The sequence below is a fragment of the Rana temporaria genome, chromosome 13 (assembly GCF_905171775.1).
Source record: "Rana temporaria chromosome 13, aRanTem1.1, whole genome shotgun sequence".
NCBI lineage: Eukaryota > Metazoa > Chordata > Amphibia > Anura > Ranidae > Rana > Rana temporaria.
The window spans coordinates 4,793,252-4,813,894 of NC_053501.1; the positions used below are offsets into that span (position 1 = coordinate 4,793,252).

General features: G+C 43.5%; 1 protein-coding gene across 2 annotated transcripts in view; it reads left to right on the forward strand.

Moving 5' to 3' along the window:
* The window catches only part of ERO1A (endoplasmic reticulum oxidoreductase 1 alpha), a 54,188-nt gene that overhangs the window by 4,977 nt on the left and 28,568 nt on the right, over nucleotides 1-20,643 (forward strand). For both annotated transcript variants that reach the window (XM_040333679.1, XM_040333680.1), the window contains exons 2-4: nucleotides 2,955-3,074; nucleotides 6,040-6,123; nucleotides 10,179-10,217. In XM_040333679.1, coding sequence (XP_040189613.1) covers nucleotides 2,955-3,074; nucleotides 6,040-6,123; nucleotides 10,179-10,217 — 243 coding nt within the window. The remainder of the gene's footprint in view (nucleotides 1-2,954; nucleotides 3,075-6,039; nucleotides 6,124-10,178; nucleotides 10,218-20,643) is intronic.

A 20,643-nucleotide genomic window follows, 5' to 3' on the forward strand; every position in this document is an offset into this window, starting at 1 on the left:
TTGTAAAAGTATCACAAGAACAATACTAATATAAAAATGTGGTGGTGTTTTATTATGTAGTATTAATAAGGAAAAAAAATTTTTTATATATATATAATGTATATATAAAAAAAAAATATCTCTCAACCATCACACCCCACACACTCTTTCTCTTTTTTTATCAGTTACATTTTTAAAAACTCTTCCATGGGATTATTTTGATCCGTTGGGGATACATTTCAAGTAGCTTATTAAAGTATCGAGCACAAAAACAATACTATTAAGATGTTGTATTGCTGCTGGTGACATAAATATGATAGAGTGTGTATATATATGTGTGTGTGTGTGTGTGTGTGTGTATGTATATATGTATGTATATATATATATATATATATATATATATATATATATATATATATATATATATAATCTCTATTATAAAAAAAATTATGATAGAGGTTTTTTTTTTTTAAATATCTATCTATCTCTATCTATCTAAAAAAAAAAAAAAGCTCTATAAGAATGTCACCAGTAGTAATAAAACGACTGTAATAGTATTTGTTTTGTGCTTGATACTTTTATAAGCTACTTAAAATGTATCAAAATAATCCCATGGAAGAGTTTTTAAAAATGTAACTAATAAAAAAAAGTGTGTGTGTATGTAATGCATTTTTTCTTTGTATTCTTGTATAATTACTATTTGCTGCAAGTTATGGGGGCTATACGTTTTTACGGAGTTTTTTTTTTATTTATTTTTTTTATATATATTTTTTTTTTTTTTTTGCGAATATTCACTTTTTAATTTGCAATTTATAATGTGTGAAAGTTGTGTGAAAACATTTTATAAATAGACCTTAGTGTGCTTTTTAAAGGGAAGGCTTTAGGGCCTATTTACACCTACATTGCCACATGTGAGTGGGCTCTTACCACCATTATAGCACACTTTATGACCTGCTACTCCAACTTTTTTTTTTTTTTTAGGACCCCTTTACACCTTTTCATGCATTATTGTGCACAGACAACGTGTTTTTTTTTATTTTATTTTTTTGTGCAGTACAGCAGCCTATTAATCAAAATTTGGTTTGGCAGGGTACAACGCATGCTACGCTGTGCTGCAGGTACATGACGGCTGCTATACACGTGTGCTAAGTTGTTGTTCTGGTGTTATTTCGGCCTTGAGGATTTGCTTATTAATTGGACTTTGTTCCCATCTCTGGGGCTTTTCACATCTGTTGCCGTTCATCCCTATGGAACGGCGGGTGTTTTGTTGGAATTGTCACCAAACTGTTAATTCACAGAGGAGTGAATTAAGCCTTATTACTGGTAGTGGGGTTTATTTTATATATATATATATATATATATATATATATATATATATATATATATATATATATAAACATTATAACATTTTTTTGTTATTGGTAGTTTTTTTTTAACATGTGGTGGTTAATTTTATTCTTTTTCTTTAAATATCTACAATATATTTTTTTGAAATTGTGATTGTTGCTTCTGTATAGAAACTTTTTTTTTTTTTATAATTTTTTTTATAGGTTTTGGTTTTGTTTCATACATTTTTATTTTTTTTTTTTTATTTTTTTTTGAGTTCATCTTTTTTGAATATATTAGATCCGTGTATTGAGGTTGTAACACGTCCAAAGCGAGTTCTCTTCCCGCTGTCAGATTTTTAAAATCGGTGGGCGCTATGCCTGCGCAGCCACATAATTCATTCACCGGCATATGTGAATGAAGAGACTACAAGTCCCATCTGCCACCGAGGCAGATGGGATTGTAACTCTCTGAACTGTGAGGGTGCCTTCATAGTTTGACACTTGCTGATAGCGGTGCAAAGGATCGTCATTGATCCAAACGGGTCACCATGTTCAGATCGACACACCACGCGATCCACGTATTGAGCTCCATAGGTAAGGCTGCGGCTTATACTTGTTCAACTTTTTTTGATAGTAAATTTTTTTTTTTTTTGCCAGTAAATACCTTATACAACCCACTTCCTGTTTCTTGTTTTTGTTTTTTTTTGTGGAAAATATGACGATCGTTCGTCTGATTTATTTTTTCCATAGTGTGTTGTAGGCTTTAGATTTCAGAAAAGGCCGCCTATAATCCTCCAAAGGGAGATGCAAATTATTATAATTACAAGATGCTTTGTGTTGCCTTGTGAGTTGTTTGGCATCTTATCAATACTTTCTATACAGTAAAATGTTTTTGTTACTGTTCGGGTTTCCCTAACACTGTGAAATGAGTGTAATTAGGAAGTTATTGTCGTATAATAAAGGTATAAATATGGTGATTGAGTCGCCCAGGTTTTATACTTGGTCTCCACACTGCTCTTCTTCCTGCAATCCGTTAATCTCAATATTTTATTTTATTTTTTTTCCTAAATATCTTCCTTTACCTTAGTGCCGTCCTCCTTCACTCCTCTCATCCTTCCATTTTGCTTTTAAATGTCCTTTTTTCCTAAATATCTTCCTTTCCCTTAGTGCAGTCCTCCTCCTTACCTCATCCTTCCATTTTGCTTTTAAATGTCCTTATTTCTTCTGAGAAATCCTCACTTCCTGTTCTTCTGTCTGTAACTCCACACAGTAATGCAAGGCTTTCTCCCTGGTGTGGAGTGTCGTGCTCGCCCCCCTCCCTTGGACTACAGGAGAGTCAGGACACCCACTAACACACAGCTCCTTTCTCTATACGCAACGTAGAGAGCGTCCTGACTCTCCTGTAGTCCAAGGGAGGGGGCGAGCACTATACATCTATGTATCTGGGAGGGCTGAGACCTTTACAGGGCCTTGGCTGCTGAGCAGAACACCATTTCCACTCCTTCCTGCTGAACATTGCACGTTGGTTTCTCCAGGTTTGGCCATGGTAGGGTTACTGTTTTGTGTTCTGTAAATGATGTCCTAGTTATGTAATTGGTGTAACGCTTGTGTTTATTCTCACACTTAATTTATTTTATTTTATTCTAGGTCACAGGCTACCTGGATGATTGCACGTGTGATGTGGAGACTATAGACAGTTTCAATAATAACAAGCTGTTCCCAAAACTCCAAAAACTGCTGGAATCGGACTATTTCCGATATTATAAGGTACAATAGCAACAAATTTCTGTTTTCCTTGGAACTACCTGCACCTAATTCAGGCAAACTTTTTCACCAGTTTACATTACTGACATGGGGGGGGGGGGGGGGCAGATTTTGGGAAGTTCTAACTACCTGCGCTTTAACCACTTAAGGACCGCCTCCTGCACATATACGTCGGCAGAATGGCACGTCTGGGCACAAGCGCGTACCTGTACGTCCTCTTTAAGTGCCCAGCCGTGGGTCGCGGACCCGATCGCCGCTGGAGTCCCGCGATCGGTCCCCGGAGCTGAAGAACGGGGAGAGCTGAGTGTAAACACAGCTTCCCCGTTCTTCACTGTGGCGCCGTCATTGATCGTGTGTTCCCTGATATAGGGAAGCACGTTCAATGATGTCGCACATCCAGCCCCACCCCCTACAGTTAGAAACACAGATGAGGTCACACTTAATCCCTTCAGCGCCCCCTAGTGGTTAACTCCCAAACTGCAATTGTCATTTTCACAGTAAACCATGCATTTTTATAGAATTTTTTTGTTGTGAAAATGAGAATTGTCCCAAAAATGTGTCAAAATTGTCCGATGTGTCCGCCATAATGTCGCGGTCACGAAAAAAATCGCTGATCGCCGCCATTAGTAGTAAAAAAATAAATAATAATAATAAAAATGCAATAATACTATCCCCTATTTTGTAAACACTATACTTTGGTTTGCGCAAAAAATAAATAAAAATAATCAAACGCTTATTGTGATTTTTATTTTTTACCAAAAATGGGTAGAAGAATACGTATCTGCCTAAACTGAGGAGAATTTTTTATTTTTTTTAATATATTTTTGGGGATATTTATTATAGCAAAAAGGAAAAAATATTGCATTTTTTTTTTTTTCAAAATTGTCGCTCTATTTCTGTTTATAGCGCAAAAAAAAAAAAACCACAGAGGTGATCAAATACCACCAAAAGAAAGCTCTATTTGTGGGAAAAAAAGGACGCCAATTTTGTTTGGGAGCCACGTCGCACGACCGCGCAATCGTCAATTAAAGCGAAGCAGTGCCAAATCGCAAAAACTGGCCGGGTCCTTTACCTGCATTTTGGTCTGGGTCTTAAGTGGTTAAGCATCCAAAAGTGACAGGTTCTTAAAGTGAAAGTTCACCTTTCACAGAAAATATGTAAGGTGAACTTACACTGGCCCCCCCCCCCCCCACTTCCAATCCCCACAATCCTCCGCTGTACTGGAGTCCTGCATCGGGTCGCTACTTCACCGATCCGGGGATTTGACATCCTTGCAACCTAATCTCCTCCTATCTGTACCTTCTCGGTGTGTACGGAGAGGAGGCATTCTAATTGGTCAGCACCGTCCCATGGATGGTGCTGACCAATCAGAATCCGCCTAGCCCGTCCTGTAGGCGCTGAAGGAGAGGAAGCCAGGAGGATTTCAAATCCCCAGACCAGTAAAGCGGCATCCCAGGTGCCTGACAGCAGGGGATCACGGGACTGGGGGGGTTGGAGGAGGGGATCCAGTGTAAGGCCCCTTTCACACGGACGGATAGAATGGTGCTTTTAGCTGCGAATTTCACCGCAGCTAGAAGCACACAATGCTTTCCTATGACATCATTCACACATTATGGTTACCCGCGGTTTTGTGCGGATAGAAAAAATAGAACTGGATGCGTCCAGCTGCGAAATTCCGCAGCTATCGGCACATAACCGCAGTGCACTGTGTCAGCTGCGTTTGGTATGAATCTTGAGGGGAAACTCCATGCCAAATTTCAAATATAAATACCGGCATGGGTTCCCCCTACAGGAGCATACCAGGCCCTTGGGTCTGCTATGGATTTTAAGGAGAACCCCCCTATACGCCGAAAAAGCGACGTGGGGTCCCCCCCAAAATCCATACCAGACCCGTATCTGAGCAGCAGCCCGGCAGGTAAGGGGTGGGGACGAGCGAGCACCCCCCCCCCCTCCTTAACCGTGCCAGGCCGCATGCCCTCAACATGGGGGGGTAGGTGCTTTGGGGCAGGGGGGCGCGCTGTGGCCCCCCCACCCCAAAGCACCTGTCTCCATGTTGATGAGGACAGGGCCTCTTCCCGACAACCTTGGCCGTTGGTTGTCGGGGTCTGCAGGAGGGGAGCTTATTGGAATTCGGGAGCCTCATTTTAATAAGGGGTCCCCCAGATGCCGCCCCAACCCTAGGTGAATGAGTATGGGGTAAAAAGTACACACTACACAGGGTTTTTAAAGTAATTTATTAGTCAGCTCCGGGGCCCCCCCCTCTTCTTTAGTTCTTTTACAAGGGGGTGCCCTGCTTCTTCGATGTCTTCTGCGTGGGGGGGGGGGGTCCCGGTCTTCACCGCCACCTGGTTCTCTTCCGCCTGGGGGGGGGGCTCTTTCTTTAGCTCTTTTACAGCGGCCCCCCTCCAGGGCTTCTTCGACGTCTTCTGCCGGGGGGTGCCCGGGCTTCTGTCGCCTTCTGCCTTCTTCTTCTTCGATGTTGACACGTCGCTTCCTTCCGCTGTAATGCCGTGTGCGTGGCTCGCACCGATTTATATAGGCCTCTTATGACGTCACAGTCCCATCATGCTCCGTGCACCCGGAGCATGATGGGACTGTGACCTCATAAGAGGCCTATATAAATCTGTGCGAGCCGCGCACACGGCATTACAGCAGGAGGAAGCAACATGTCAACATAGAAGAAGGCAGAAGGCGACAGAAGCCCGGCCACCCCCCGGCAGAAGACGTCGAAGAAGCAAAATGCGACTTCCACATCGCGTTCTGGTGTGAAGAAGCACAAAAGGTTATAAAGAGTAAATTGTAATTCTTTAGGCACATTTGCTCAGGGTAGTTGGCCAGCCTTAGCTGTTTGTATTTATTATGTCTACGTTTTTGTTCATTTATGTCCTAAAATATCTTTTTGTGGTTGCTGTAACATTTGGAGACATAAATGTACAGCTAAAATAATTTATTCATTTTTCCCTCCAAGGCAAATTTGAAGAAGCCATGTCCCTTCTGGAATGATAATAGTCATTGTGGGATAAAAGACTGCGCAGTACAGCCCTGCCCTACTGTAAGTAATACCACAGTGATGATTTTCTAAATGATTTGCTTTTGGGATTTATTTCTTAAATATCCACAGACCCGCTCCTTCCTCTCCAGATCACTCTGGCTTTCCCCCAGCGAAGCTCCCACCCCCCCCGTGACAGAGCTTCTTCCACCTCTGGCCTCTGTGGGACTCTGGCCCTTGATGGAACCCCCGCTCTTGACCGGAATCCGGCCGCCCCTGTCCCTTCTTGGCCACCAACGAAACTCCAGCCATTGCTGGAACTCTCTGGCCCTCTCCAGCACTCTCTGGCACCATTCTACACCAACCCCCCCCCCCAGATCTTTGACCCGGTCTGGCATTTGGCAGAACTCTAGTCCCCTCCAGAACTCTGGCCTCTTCTAGTCCTTCCAGAGACTTCTGCCCCTCTGGCTCCTTCTGCTTCTATGTCCCTCTCTGGAACTCCAGCCCCCTCCCGAACTGACTCCCCTCTGGTGCTATCTGTAACTCCAGCCGCTATTAGCCCTCCAGAACACTCTGGATCCTGCTGGAATCCTCTAGCCCCTCCCAACTCTTATTGATAATGATGACCCCTGATACAACCTCCAGGGCAAAACCCCATTTCTGCCGTTTGACCCAAATCATAATAGTGAAACATGCAAACCAGAGCGACTAAAAAGTTTACATCTTCACCTTCCAGCGTTCAGCAAGAGAGGAAGGGGTGTAGCCCGTGCGGCTTCCTTTATGAACAATATGACATCACAAAACGTATGCATTCACATTGGTCAGCTCATATAATTCAGCCCCTTATTACAAGCCCCCTGTGACGTCTGATCATTGCACACTACACACATTCTCCTTGTAAGTCCATATAAGGGAAGGGGCTTTTCACAGCACATGCAGCCTCCTGTAATGTCCATTATGGAATGTCCATATACAGGGGTCCTTGGTCAGCTCTGCAAGGGTTTAGATATATATATATATATATATATATAAGTTCCTGAGTGAATAAAAGAAGAAGAAACAGAAGGAGGAGGAGGAGGAGGAGGAGGGGGGTTTTGAGTGAAGCTGTTTAGGAGTGACGAGCTAGAGGAAGAATGACATCTGAATAGCTCTTTTGCCTCCTTTCAAAGTTTAAGATGTACTTGTAACTTTTAAAACATCATATCTGATATAAACTCTTAAGGAAAACAAACACTATTGTGATATATATTTTTCACACATGCATATATAGATAATGAATATAAAAACAATATAAGAATATAAAAGAAAGTAAAAGAATATAAGAAGAGAAAACATTTCAGTGGTTCTAATAAAATAATTACAAAATAGGAATTTTAGTATCGTCCATCACACTATAACCCCCCCCCCCCCCTCTGGAACTCCCTGGCTCTATTTGGCCCCCCCATGTACCCTCCTTCTGAAACTTTCTCCAACCCCACTCCTGAACTCCAGCCCTCTCTGGAACTCTAGCTTTTTCCAGCGCCCCCCTCTGGAACTCTGCCCCCCTTAGATCTAAATAATAATAATAATAAATGGCACAAAAAAACAACCTCCTGCACTCAAGAGAAGTGCACTGGACAAAGGTAAAGCACAATCTTCAGCAGATCTAATGTATGCACTGGTTTTGTTGTCCCCTGGCTCTAAGGAAGAGGGGATGATCTTCTAACGCTGAGGACTTGTCCCGGTCGCTTCCAGTACACTCTGGACTTTCATGTGCCTTGTTTCTAATGTTTTGCGAGTATACCTGTCTTTTTATACAAATAAAAAATACCACAAGGGTAATGCGCTAGGTTAGTGCGCCCTCTATTTCTTTGTTTTTACAACCCACTCTGCATACTGTGATTTACTAAGGCTTTAACTAAGGTTGCACCGATACTGACCATTTGCCCAAGTGCTTGTACTTGGGCAAATGCTTCAATGCTTGACCTGATACCTGGGCAGTCAGAGGTGACGAGCACCAACCTCCCTGTAGAGAGTTCAATAAAGCTGTCAGCCGCTTATTTGAAATCTATACAGGGAGATCGGTGCTTGTAACTCCTCCCACTTCCACACTGATCACCCCAGACTGTCCCCTGTGTCGTCCTCTGAGGATGGAGACCAGAGGAAGGAGCCGGTAAATTACATATTTACCGTCTCCTTCCTTTTCCGAATGAACAGAATCTGTGATTCTGTCCATTCATAACTGAGCATCGTAAACGGTTTACTCCTCTCCATTCATCTTCCGTGCAGCTGAGGCCCCAGAGAAAGGGACTGGGGTATCTCTGTCCTTAGTCCCTTCCTCTGTCTCAAAAGGGAGATGTCAGGGGTCTGTTAAGACCCCTGATATCTCACCAAAGACCCCAAACAGGGCTCATTTAAATAAAGATAAAAAAAAAGAATTGTAATTTTTATTTAAAAAGTTACATCTTTTCTTCCTTCTCTTCTTTCTTCTCCTTCTTCTCTTCTTTTCTTCTTCTTCTTCTTCTTCTTCTTCTTCTTCTTCTTCTTTTCTTTTCTTTTCTTCTCCTTCTTTTCTTTTCTTTTCTTTTCTTCTCCTTCTCTTCTTTTCTTCTCCTTCTCTTCTTCTTTTCTTCTTCTCCCTCTTCTTCTTTTCTTCTCCCTCTTCTTCTTTTCTTCTTCTCCTTCTTCTCTTCTTTTCTTCTTCGCCTTCTTTTCTTCTTCGTTTTCTTCTTCTTCTTCTCCTTCTTCTTCTCTTCTTTTCTTCTTCTTCTCCTTCTTCTCCTTCTTTTCTTCTTCTCCTTCTCTTCTTTTCTTCTTCTCCTCTTCTTCTTTTCATTCTCGTTTTTCTTTTCTTTTCTTCTCGTTTTTCTTTTTCTTTTTCTCTCCTTTCTCTTTTTCCTCCCTTTTTTTTTTTTTTTTCTCTGAAAATGAACGTCTGACAGTTCACGCGTCATTAGGGCCACTGTCAAATGGCAATATAAAAAACAAATCGGTATTTGTACTGTCAGTACAACCTTGGCTTTAACTAGTACATTGTATACTCAGCTAGATTCCACACTTCTCTGCTGTTGTTTTTTAATAACCTTCCACCATCTGTTGTGAGCACTTCAGTTCTCCAGATACCGGAATACATTATCACCATGGTCCCTCCAGGAGAAAATAAAAATTAAACAAACATTGTAACATTAAAACTGTGGCTTTTCATTGCTGTATATTGCATAATGTATTGTCTTTATGGAGATTTGAGAGCTCTTGCGTTCATAGACCTTTGGACCCCCCCCCCCCCCCCCCCCCCCGGTCTTGTTCATGAAGCTCCAGCACTTTTCTCTGCAGCCAGTAATATTTAATAATAAATGCTCCATATCGGCTTCCAGGGACTGAGTGATGCACGTTCCTGAGTGTTTTTCCTCATTAATACAGTGAAGGTGAACGTTCAATCTCCCAGATGCTGCAGTACCAACCCTCCCCTGAGAATAGTTGTTAAGCAACAGCTGGAGTATGAAGACAGGAGGGTGACGGGGGCTAGAAGGGCCGGGTGACCCAAACTGCAGTTGACTGCTTCATGCAGGCACCGCATATTAGCTCATTATGAAATACTTACCTCGGAACGAGGTTTGTAGCACTTACCTGGTCCACCCTGAGCAGGATGTCCTCTTGCCTGGCGTGTCTTCCGGGTATCGCCGCTCCAGCGCTGTGATTGGCTGGAGCGGCGATGACGTCACGTGCGCGCGGGAGATTTAAATTCGGCAAGGTCCGGCGGCTGCCGGTCCTTTCGCCGTAGATCTCCCCTGCGCATGCGCCGCGGCGCATTGCGAGGGGAATATCTCCTAAACCGGTTTAGGAGATATTCTCCTTACCTACAGGTAAGCCTTATTATAAGCTTACCTGTAGGTAAAAGTACAAAAAAGGGTTTACAACCACTTTAAGAAGCACAGAAACCAGAAATGACCTCCGTGGGTTGAAAATACATCCCTTTTTTTTGTTTTTGTTTTCAGTAAGTGAATAAAGTTTGTTGCTGTGGGACTATTCTAAGAATGTGTGTCTCTATTGACCATGTCAAGTTTATCTAATTTTATTGTGCATAGTTTGTATTTATTTTTGATTTTTTTTTTTTTTTTTTTTTTTTCCATTTTTCTTAGGACTCTGTTCCACCTGGAATAAAATCACCCGGTTATAAGGTATGTGGAAATTTAAAAGTTGTAAACCTATGAAATGAACATGTTCTATCCCTCTATTGTGTGTACTTGCCTCAGTCCAGAGCACCAAGTGTGGCTCCTGCCTGCTCTCTCATTCCCCTCTCTGCATTAATCACTTTTGAAGGTAATTGACAGCCTGAGCTGTGTATGTTTCCCTATGTGTCTATTCCCTCCACTCAGGTCTCAGATTACTCACAGCTCCCTGCACTATGGTGGGTGTGTGTGTCATCAGATCCCCCCCCCCCCCCCCCCCCGGCTGTGAGATATGGGAAAAATCTCTCCAGTGGGGCCACATGTTATAATAACCTAACTCGGGGTTCGACAAGTCCCGGGTGCCAGGTAGAATTGGCGACCTGGCGCGGCAAGGCTGAGGTATCCTGTGTCTCTGGGCCGCGCCGGCCTGTCATTGAAGCCGCAGCCTTTTGCAGGCCTATGCTTCCTTCTGTGATCTGGTGCCATCTTGTGGTGGCCGTTGGTATGACAAGACAACCAGCAATGCTAATGGAGCTTCTCCTGTCTGTTTTCACTACCTTAGTAAACTGACGTGTGTGTGTGTGTGTGTTTGTGTGTTTTTTTTTTTTATCTCTGCTAAAAAAAACATATATAATATTTGGGTTATGCTTTTTACATATAGGAGTGTCAGAATTGGCCTAGGAGGCTGTGTTTTAAGTGGAGGTCCGCCCACCCAACGTACAAATACTGCAGCTGCTGACTCTTAATATAAGGACACTTCCTGTCCAGGGAGCCCGCGATGTCGGCACTGCAGCTGATCTTCAGATAAGCTTTTGGGCGCAGCCGCTGCCATTGCCGGTAAGGGACCCTGGCAGGAAAGCCTTTTGGTTTCACGCTCGGTTCCCTACTGCGCATGCGTGCTGCGCATTCCAATTGGTCCATCGGCAGAGAAAGGAGGAGAGGGACGGACTTTTGACGTACATCAACGCAGCAAGGTGCGACGGAAGTGGGGACCGGGTATCTGTCAAAAAATAAAAGGGGACCCCTCCCTCTGAAAGGTGCCGGGGTGGGGAGGGGGAGATGAATAAGCTGACGTTGCACTTTTGGGTGGAACTCCACTTGAAGACCCCTTTCACACTGGGGCGGTTTGCAGGTGCTATTGCGCTAAAAATATCACCTGCAAACCGACCTGCAACATTGGCTGCTGTTTCTCCAGTGTGAAAGCCCCAAGAGCTTTCACACTGGAACGGTGCGCTAGCAGGACCATTCTAAAAGTCCTGCTAGCCGCATCTTTGGAGCGATGTGTTTACCACTCCTTTCCATTGAAAGCAATGGGAAACCGCGGCTATACCGCCAGCAATGTGCCTCTGCAGAGGGGCATTGCAGGCAGTATTGATCCTTTTTCGGCCACTAGCCGGGGGTAAAACCACACCGCTTGCGGCCGAATACCACCGCAATTCTGACGGTAAAGTGCCGCTAAAAATAGCAGCGCTTTACCGCTACCGCACCTCCCGCCCCAGTGTGAAAGGGGCCTTGGCTAGGAAAGCTTTTCATGGTTATGGTAGCTGCAGGTTAATGCACTTTGTGTCTCAGCAGTCCTTTATTAAAACTGTGTGTGTGTATTTTTGTTATATAAATATAATGTCGGTTACCATTACCCTAGGACAGGAAGGTTGTTTTGCTGTTACAATGTAGGACAGTGCTGAGCAGCGCATGCAGAGGAAGTGTGATAAGTGTGGGCTGATGTAACTCTGATCGGTTTCGTCTTCCTCTGTCGGTTGTCTCGATTGCCAGTTTAGATTCAAATGTTCGGATTGTAACTGAACAAAAGGATGTGAAATTAAATCAAATTGTCCTTTGTTGGCGGCACAAATTCTCAGAATCTGGCCGCTAAAATATTTAATTGAGGAACAGATTATTTTTAAAAATATCACCAGCAGTTTAGTTTACGTGAGAATGATGAAATTCCGTTTTTAGAATGCAATTTATTTAGACAAGATTTATATTTTCTCTTTCTCTTTTTTTCCTCTCTCTCGCTTTCTTTCTTTCGCTCTTTCGCTCTTTCGCTCTTTCTTTCTTTCGCTCTTTCTTTCGCTCTTTCGCTCTTTCTTTCGCTCTTTCGCTCTTTCTTTCGCTCTTTCTTGCTCTTGCTCTCTCTTGCTCTTTCTTTCTTTCGCTCTCGCTCTTTCTTTCTTTCGCTCTCGCTCTTTCTTTCTTTCGCTCTTTCTTTCGCTCTCGCTCTTTCTTTCGCTCTCGCTCTTTCTTTCGCTCTCGCTCTTTCTTTCGCTCTCGCTCTTTCTTTCGCTCTCGCTCTTTCTTTCGCTCTCGCTCTTTCTTTCGCTCTCGCTCTTTCTTTCGCTCTCGCTCTTTCTTTCGCTCTCGCTCTTTCTTTCGCTCTCGCTCTTTCTTGCTCGCTCTCTTTCTTGCTCGCTCTCTTTCTTGCTCTCGCTCTTTCTTGCTCTCGCTCTTTCTTGCTCTCGCTCTTTCTTGCTCTCGCTCTCTTTCTTGCTCTCGCTCTTTCTTGCTCTCGCTCTTTCTTGCTCTCGCTCTTTCTTTCTCTCTCGCTCTCTCTTTCTCTCTCGCTCTCTTGCTCTTTCTTTCTCTGTTGCGCTCTCTCGCTCTCTTTCTCTCTCTCTCTTTCTTTCTTTCTTTCTTTCTTTCTTGCTCGCTCTCTTTCTTTCTTTCTTGCTCGCTCGCTCTCTTTCTTTCTTTCTTTCTTGCTCGCTCTCTTTCTTTCTTTCTTTCTTTCTTGCTCGCTCTCTTTCTTTCTTTCTTTCTTTCTTTCTTGCTCGCTCTCTTTTCTTTCTTTCTTGCTCGCTCTCTTTTCTTTCTTTCTTTCTTGCTCGCTCTCTTTCTCTTTCTCTTTCCATTAATCCCCTTCACACCTAAGGGTAAAACAAATGTTAATGCCTAAGCACAATTTTGCAACTTTGTCACGTGTTAGTAAAGCCTCGTACACACGATCGGTTTTTCATCAGACAAAGCGTAGGACTTTTGATAGGACACTTGCCTTTCTAGGGAGCTCACGATGTCAGCACTGCAGCTGATCTTCAGATAAGCTTTTATACGACTTGTATATTTCCTTAAATGGGTCACACAACTATTATACATTTCTTCTTCTTCTTTTTACTTATTTTTGAGATTGATAAGTCAGCCATGTTTTGGGTAAACAGATCCTGGGGGGAGGGGATAAATACATATTTAGTTTGGCTAGAAGAAGAGCAGGTTTGTCTCCCAATAGGGAGTACAATCTTATGTATGTAAACAGGCGCACAGAATGAACCATGCCGTTGGCTACAGGCTTATTTATCTATAAACTGGATTCTTTAGTTCTCGCCATGCTGAGCGACAATTAACCACTTCAATACCAGGCACTTACACCCCCCTTACTGCCCAAGCCAACTTTCATCGCTGTCGCCGTTTAAATGACAATTGCGCGGTCATGCTACACTGTACCCCCCCAAATAGAATTTTTATCATTTTTTTCCCACAAATAGAGATTTCTTTTGGTGGTATTTGATCACCTCTGCGGTTTTTATTTTTTGCTAAACAAATAAATAAATAAGTTTCATTTGTTATAAAATTGACAATTTTCCACCATTTCATGGTTTAGTGTTCCCTTTTTTTCCTTTTTTCTTTTTTCTTAGTGTGTGGTGCTTTCGACCCATACGTGCGTATAATCCATAACTTTGTCCATTGAGGGACACCGTCTTATACTTACTGCTACTACCAGCATGCCCCCCTTCTCTTTTTGCTAGTGTCCTATGAGCTTGCTTTATTTCTCATACACCTGTTATACATTTCTCCCTATTTCCTCCACCCCCCCCCCCCCCCCCAAACTCGCTCATCCATGTCTTTATGGACCTTGATTTGTGCACACTGATCTCGGTAAAGAGCCTCAACTCTTTTTACCACGTGAACAGCAGTGTCCAATCACGGTGTAAACGGAAAGACTCGTTGATCGGCTTTTCCTCGCTCTCGTCTGACAGACGCGAGGAGAGGAGAGCCAATCGGCTGCACTCCGGGGGGGGGGGTCTGCGCAGTCCCTCCTCAGATGCCCACCCAGGTTTACACATGGCTCTCCCCGTTCTTCAGCTCTGGGGGAACGATCGCGGGACTCCAGCGGCGATCGGGTCCCGCGGCCACGGAGCTTCGGACCGGGTCGCGGGCGCGCACCCCACGGCTGGGCACTTAAAGAGGACGTACAGGTACGTGCTTGTGCCATTCTGCCGACGTATATGTGCAGGAGGCGGTCCTTAAGTGGTTAAGAAGCCCGCCTACAGACTGGTTCAGCCGGAATGGAGAGGTTTTTATGTCCTGCAGAGAGCAGTTGGTTTCTATGGAGCTGAGTAAACGACTGAAGCCTCTGAATAAACAAGATGTCGCGGTTGACAGGATGCCCTCCGTAACTCGATCAGATTAAGCAGGCGATTAATTTTGACTGATGATGTGAGTGCAGTTTTTTTTTTCAGGCTGTGCGTTATTGCATCACGTGATGGGTAGTCATAGCAACGCCTGGTTGGCCAGCCTTTATGCTTATCACCAGTTACCATACCCGGTTTTGATTTTCATAATTTTATATTTAATAAAAAGTAGATGCCTGTTCTATAAGCTTTCACAATAATAGATCTATTGCTTTCTTTGGCTAGGGAACTCTCCTTTTGTGCTCCACTATGATCTTTGTGAGTAATGCCGCGTACACAATGGGGCAGATTCACAAAGATCTGCCCCGGCGCAGCGTTTCTGAGATGCGCTACGCCGCCGTAACTTACTTTTTTTTGGTTTGAATCCTGGAAGAATTCGCGCTGTAAGTTACAGCGGCGTAGTGTATCTCTCGCAGCGTAAGGGCGCCTAATTCAAATTGGCGAGTAGGGGGGCGTGTTTCATTTAAATGAAGCGTGTCCCCGCGCCGAACGAACTGCGCATGCGCCGTCCCTAAATTTCCCACCGTGCATTGCGCTAAATGATGTCGCAAGGACGTCATTGTTTTGACGTGGACGTAAATTACGTCCAGCCCGATTCACGGACGACTTACGCAAATGAAAAAAAATTTTTTAAATTAAACGCGGGAACGACGGCCATACTTAACATAGCAGCTTTAACTATACGCCGGAAAAAGCCGACTAGAGGCGACATAAAAGAATACGACGGCCGCTCGTACGTTCGTGGATTGTCGGAAATAGCTAATTTGCATACTTGACGCGGATTACGACTGGAACGCCACCCAGCGGACGCTGAAGAATTGCATCTTAGCAGGGCTGGACTGGGACAAAAATTTGGCCCTGGACTTCATCCAGACTGGCCCACTTTGACAGGTCTCTCCCACAGCGGCCGGACAACTCCCGCACCCCCCCCCCCCCCCCCCCCCGGCCACCCAAGCCCCCTCTCCCCCTTCACTAGCCACTAGCCGTTTTACTTTATTAGAGTGGAACGGCTGGTTCTCCCGGGGCAAAGAATCAGTTTGGTGCCCCCCCCCTTATGGGACAAGATTAGGCAGAAGTGAGAAACTCCCAGGCCGCTGTCACTGAAGCCGGCCCACTGAGCCATCGGCCCACCGGGAAACTCCCTGTAGTCCCAATGGCCAGTCCATCCCTGCATCTTAGATCAGAAGGCATACGAAGACTTACGCCTGTCGGATCTAACCCAGATGCCGTCGTATCTTGTTTTGAGGATTCAAAACAACGATATGACGCAGGAAATTTGAAAGTACGCCGGCGTACTCGCTTTGTGGATCTGCCCCAATGTCTTGTCGGACATTCCGATCATCGGTCTGTAGCCAATTCGACGCACAAAAATCCTACGCGTGCTCGGAATCATTAAACTTCATTTTTCTCTGCTCGTCGCAGTGTTGTACGATCACCGCGTTCTTGACGTTCGGAATTTCGGACAACATTTGTGTGACCGTGTGTATGCAACACACGGTTTTGTTGTCGGAATTTCCGATCGTGTGTACGTGGCATAAGGCCAGCCATTCATGGGTTGAATTCCGGAAGAATTTTCTTTAGAAGATCCAATAATTTTCTGTAAAATTTCGCACCATTTAGTGTTACGGCCGGTTTGCGTGCAGCCATCAAATTCAAGCGATCAGGCATGTTTGAAATCTTTAAAAATTAATCATTTTTTTCTAATCAATGGGAGAATCATGTAAGAAATATAATTGAAAAATGCGCAAGAAAAGACAATTCTTGTCCGGAAAAATCATTTTCTGTAACACAATGAGGTGAAATTGAAGGCTTGGTTGGACGACTTTCGAAATCATGGGTGGCACCATCAGATCACAACGTATAAAATTTCAGATTTTTTTTTCTAAAGAGAATTTGTTTGGAATTTGACCTAATTTATGGCTAGACTTTGGCAAATTAACGCCCACCTGCTCATCATCCACTTTTCCAATGGGTGCACCTGTGTGACTAGCAGGGACGGGTAAGAGCATGGCAGGTGAGCAGGGCTTGGGCACATGCTGCCTGGAGTGTCATTGCTCCTCTTAGGTTCTTTCCAAGGAAGATTAGGAATTGCACCCTTTTTGTCAACTTCCGTACCACCAGCCTGCCCATAGATGGATTGAAATTTAGAAATTTGGTCAGTTCAAAACAGGAAAAAGACCATCTGTCTATGGCCGGTGTGATACATCTGGGTTTCTTAGCTGGTAGTGCCAAAGCGGTGAGTTTACGCCATGCCAGACAATTTTCAGGGCTATCCTGCCTACTTTTATGTTGACAGACCCCCAAAATTATATATATATATATATATATATATATATATATATATATATATATATATATATATATATATATATATATATATATATATATATATATATATATATATATATATATATATATATATATATGTTGTTCTATGTTTGGGGGTTCTAATTTGAGGGAAGGAGATGGCAGTGAAAAAACATTAAAACTGCAGTTTTTTGCTACATGTAATGTAACCTGTAATTCCAACGGCCACCACAGAGGAGGTCTAGGGCTATAAATATGGCTCTCGCTCTACCAATCGCGGCGATATCTCACATGTGTGTGTGTGATTTTAATACCATTTACATATGCGGGCGCTGCTCACGTATGCGTTCGATTCTGCGCGAGAGCTCGGCGGGACGCGTTTCTGGCTCCTAACTTTTTTTTAGCTGGCTCCTAGACTCCAAGCAAACTTGTCAAACCCTGACTTAAGGTGAGAAAAAGTGTCCGGGTGTTCTAGGGCGGGGGGAGGTTGGCGGAAGGGTATCGGGGTTTATATTATGTGTGACACTTTTCAATGATGTATGTCTTTGAGTAGAGACATTCGCTTAATATAAAGATGTCCTTCGTGAAAAATCGTTAAATCTAAAAAAAAAATGGAGAACCAAGAACTTCCTGCATTGCCCCTAATTCTCCTCCTTTCCCATCACTTTGTTTTATAGTTTTAAAGCTCGGATGTTCAGTAAGATTTGGTATATTGTTTTAAAAGAATGTGTGTCTTGAAATTCCGATCACCGCATGGACATATTACTGTGGAAAGTTTGGATCGCATAAATTGGCCGCCCATTGGTGTGTGTCCGCTTCTTGAAGGTCGAGGAAAGTTTAGATTGTTTAGTTAGCGAGTGTCGCAGAAAGGTTATGGAAATTGCTAATGCCAGGCGGATCCAATGATTGTTTTGGAAGCTTATAAAGGAGAATATTATCTTCCTTTTTTGTGATAAAATGCCCATTATAGGTGAACCGGCGCTCTCTTTTTGGACAGAGAGATTGTGCTTTGAGATTACTGTAGAGTGTTCACCCGGCACGGTTTTAAAGTAGTCAACTGTTCTATATTAGTCTACAGATTTCTGCGACTGACATGCAATTTATTCTATCTGCAGCTGCCTTTTAGGATTCCTAGAACAAAGACAACGTGAAAAATTTGTTTGCAGACAAAAGCACATTGCCATAGAAGTAAACCAATACTTAAAGGTGAACTCCGGGCGCAAAAAAAATGCATTCATTTACATATACCGTATTTTCCGGCGTATAAGACGACTTTTTGCATCTAAAATCATGCCCCAAAAGTCGGGGGTTGTCTTATACGCCGGGTACCTGTCTGTCAGACGGCATCATCCATTATTTAAAAGCCGCGCCTCCTCCTCAGGCTGTTCCGTGATAGGCGGAACACTAATTTTCCCAGCAGAGCCTCTGTTCAGTGTTCCGCCTATCATGGATGCCCTCTCATCCTCGGACGAGAGGACATCCGTGATAGGCAGAACACTGAACAGAGGCTCTGCTGGGAAAATTAGTGTTCCGCCTATCACGGAACAGCCTGAGGAGGAGGCGCGGCTTTTGAATAATGGACGCCCGCAGCCTGAGAAACTCTGCAAACAGGAGAAGGTAGGGAGATCGTCGAGGCAGGCATAATGGCACAGTGGGGCAGGCATAATGGCACAGTGAGGGGGTCGTCTTATACAGCGAGTATATCCCAAAACCAGCAGGGGTCGTCTTATACGCCGGCAAATACGGTACTCCTCAATAGACCCTTGGGATATAAATGCAGCAATTGCCTCTGAAAACTAAGGTATTTCTGTGTAAAAATTAGAATTGACATCACTACTGTGCTCTACACATTTTAATGACAATATTGGCTTATCCTGGAGTTCATCTTTAAAGCGGAGGTCCAGTTGTAAAAAAAAAAAAATTAAGTCAGCAGCTACAAACACTGTAGCTGCTGACATTTAATAAGCACCCTTGCCTGTCCAGGGTACCCGCGATGTTGGTCACCTGAGGCCGATCCATCCATAGCGATTACGCCCGGCGCCCTTGGTGGGGCGCGATTTCACCAAACTCCCATTGGTGTGGCAGTGGCGCTCCCCCTGACGCCCATTGGTGGGGCATGTGTAGTGAAGTTATGTCCAATACAGAACCATAAGATCCAATGTCCAGAGTATCACGGCACCAATGTAGTGAAGTCATACACACACACACACACACACACACACACATTATATATATATATATATATATATATATATATATATATATATATATATATATATATATATATATATATATATATATATATATATATATATATATATATATATATATATATATATGAGAGATATATAATGGAGTCCGGTTAGATAATTGATATTTAGGTATTAGTATGATGACTATAAATTATGTTCCTCCGCAGCAACACACCAGGCTCTCCAGAGAGTGCATTTATTTGATTTCCAATACAGAACAAAGTCCAAATTCCACAGATGATACAAATACAACAGAGTAATTCAGAATCCCATCTTTTCCTAGACCTGTGCCATGTTCATACAATGCACAGAGAATATTCTCAGTGACAAGACTGACTGAATGCCAGCTTGAATGTCTCCAATACTGGTCTCACACTGGAGGGAGGGGTTCTTCCAGGTCAACCAAATGTTTCCCTGAACGAATACCTTCCGCAAGTCTGATTACCATCAATAAATACTTCCTTATGTATGTAAACAATTTAACCTTTGAGGTTAACAGGCCATAACACACACACACACACACACACACACACCTAGGTAGTCTTGCATAAGATTAACACATCTAAGGGTCTGTATCTTTTGATATGTTAGAATTCAGCTGGCTTGGACAGTTCAACTGAATTCCTGGTCAATATGGTAATGTAATACAATATATTGTGCCATACATACCTACACATAAATATTAATATTACAACAGCATGGTTTGCGCCTACAGACATTAGGTGGAGCCAGACTGCTGATCAGGACAGTAAACTGGCCCTCTGCTTGGAAAGTTTGCAGACCCCCCCCCCCCTCTCCAAGCAAGGGAATGCCCCCGATTGAAGGCTGATCCGGTATTCTGCAGACATGGCACCACACGCTTTTTGGGAATGCGCTTTTTGTACTTTTCGTTTTTTGTTTTTTTTTGCTGATGAAATGGTTCCATTATCAGTTCCTATGTACTGGAGGGCTTGTATGTTCCCTATTAAAAGCACAATATGCTTTAACCGCTTTGGCTCTGTAGTGTGACCAGCAGGAGTTTACCGAAAATCCTGGCACTCTTCCGTAAAAAGCTTTGTATGTTTTAATTAAAAAGAAACTAAATTACATTTACTCCACAGTTCAGTAAACACCGCGTGACAGCGGCAGAGAAGATAAAGACGGCAAGGGAATATTTTTTTTCTTTCCCAATTCTAAACTGTTCAGGTGCCATGTGAGCCAGAAATAGACGTCGGGGAAGTGTGGGGGGGGGAAAGTCGGCATGGGGCTCGCTGGTCTGTGCACTCACCGGGGACCCAGAATGTAATTCTGCACCGAGAGCCTTCCTTGTTGTTGGTCCTTCTTCTACTCCCAAGTTATATAAAAAGAGAGATGCTGCAGGTGGCCGCGTGCAGCTCTAAATCCTTTAATGAATATTTTATTAAACCTAAACCCCAGGCAGATAGAAAAGACACAAATGAATGCAGCTATGCAGTCATTAAAGCTGAAGTTTTA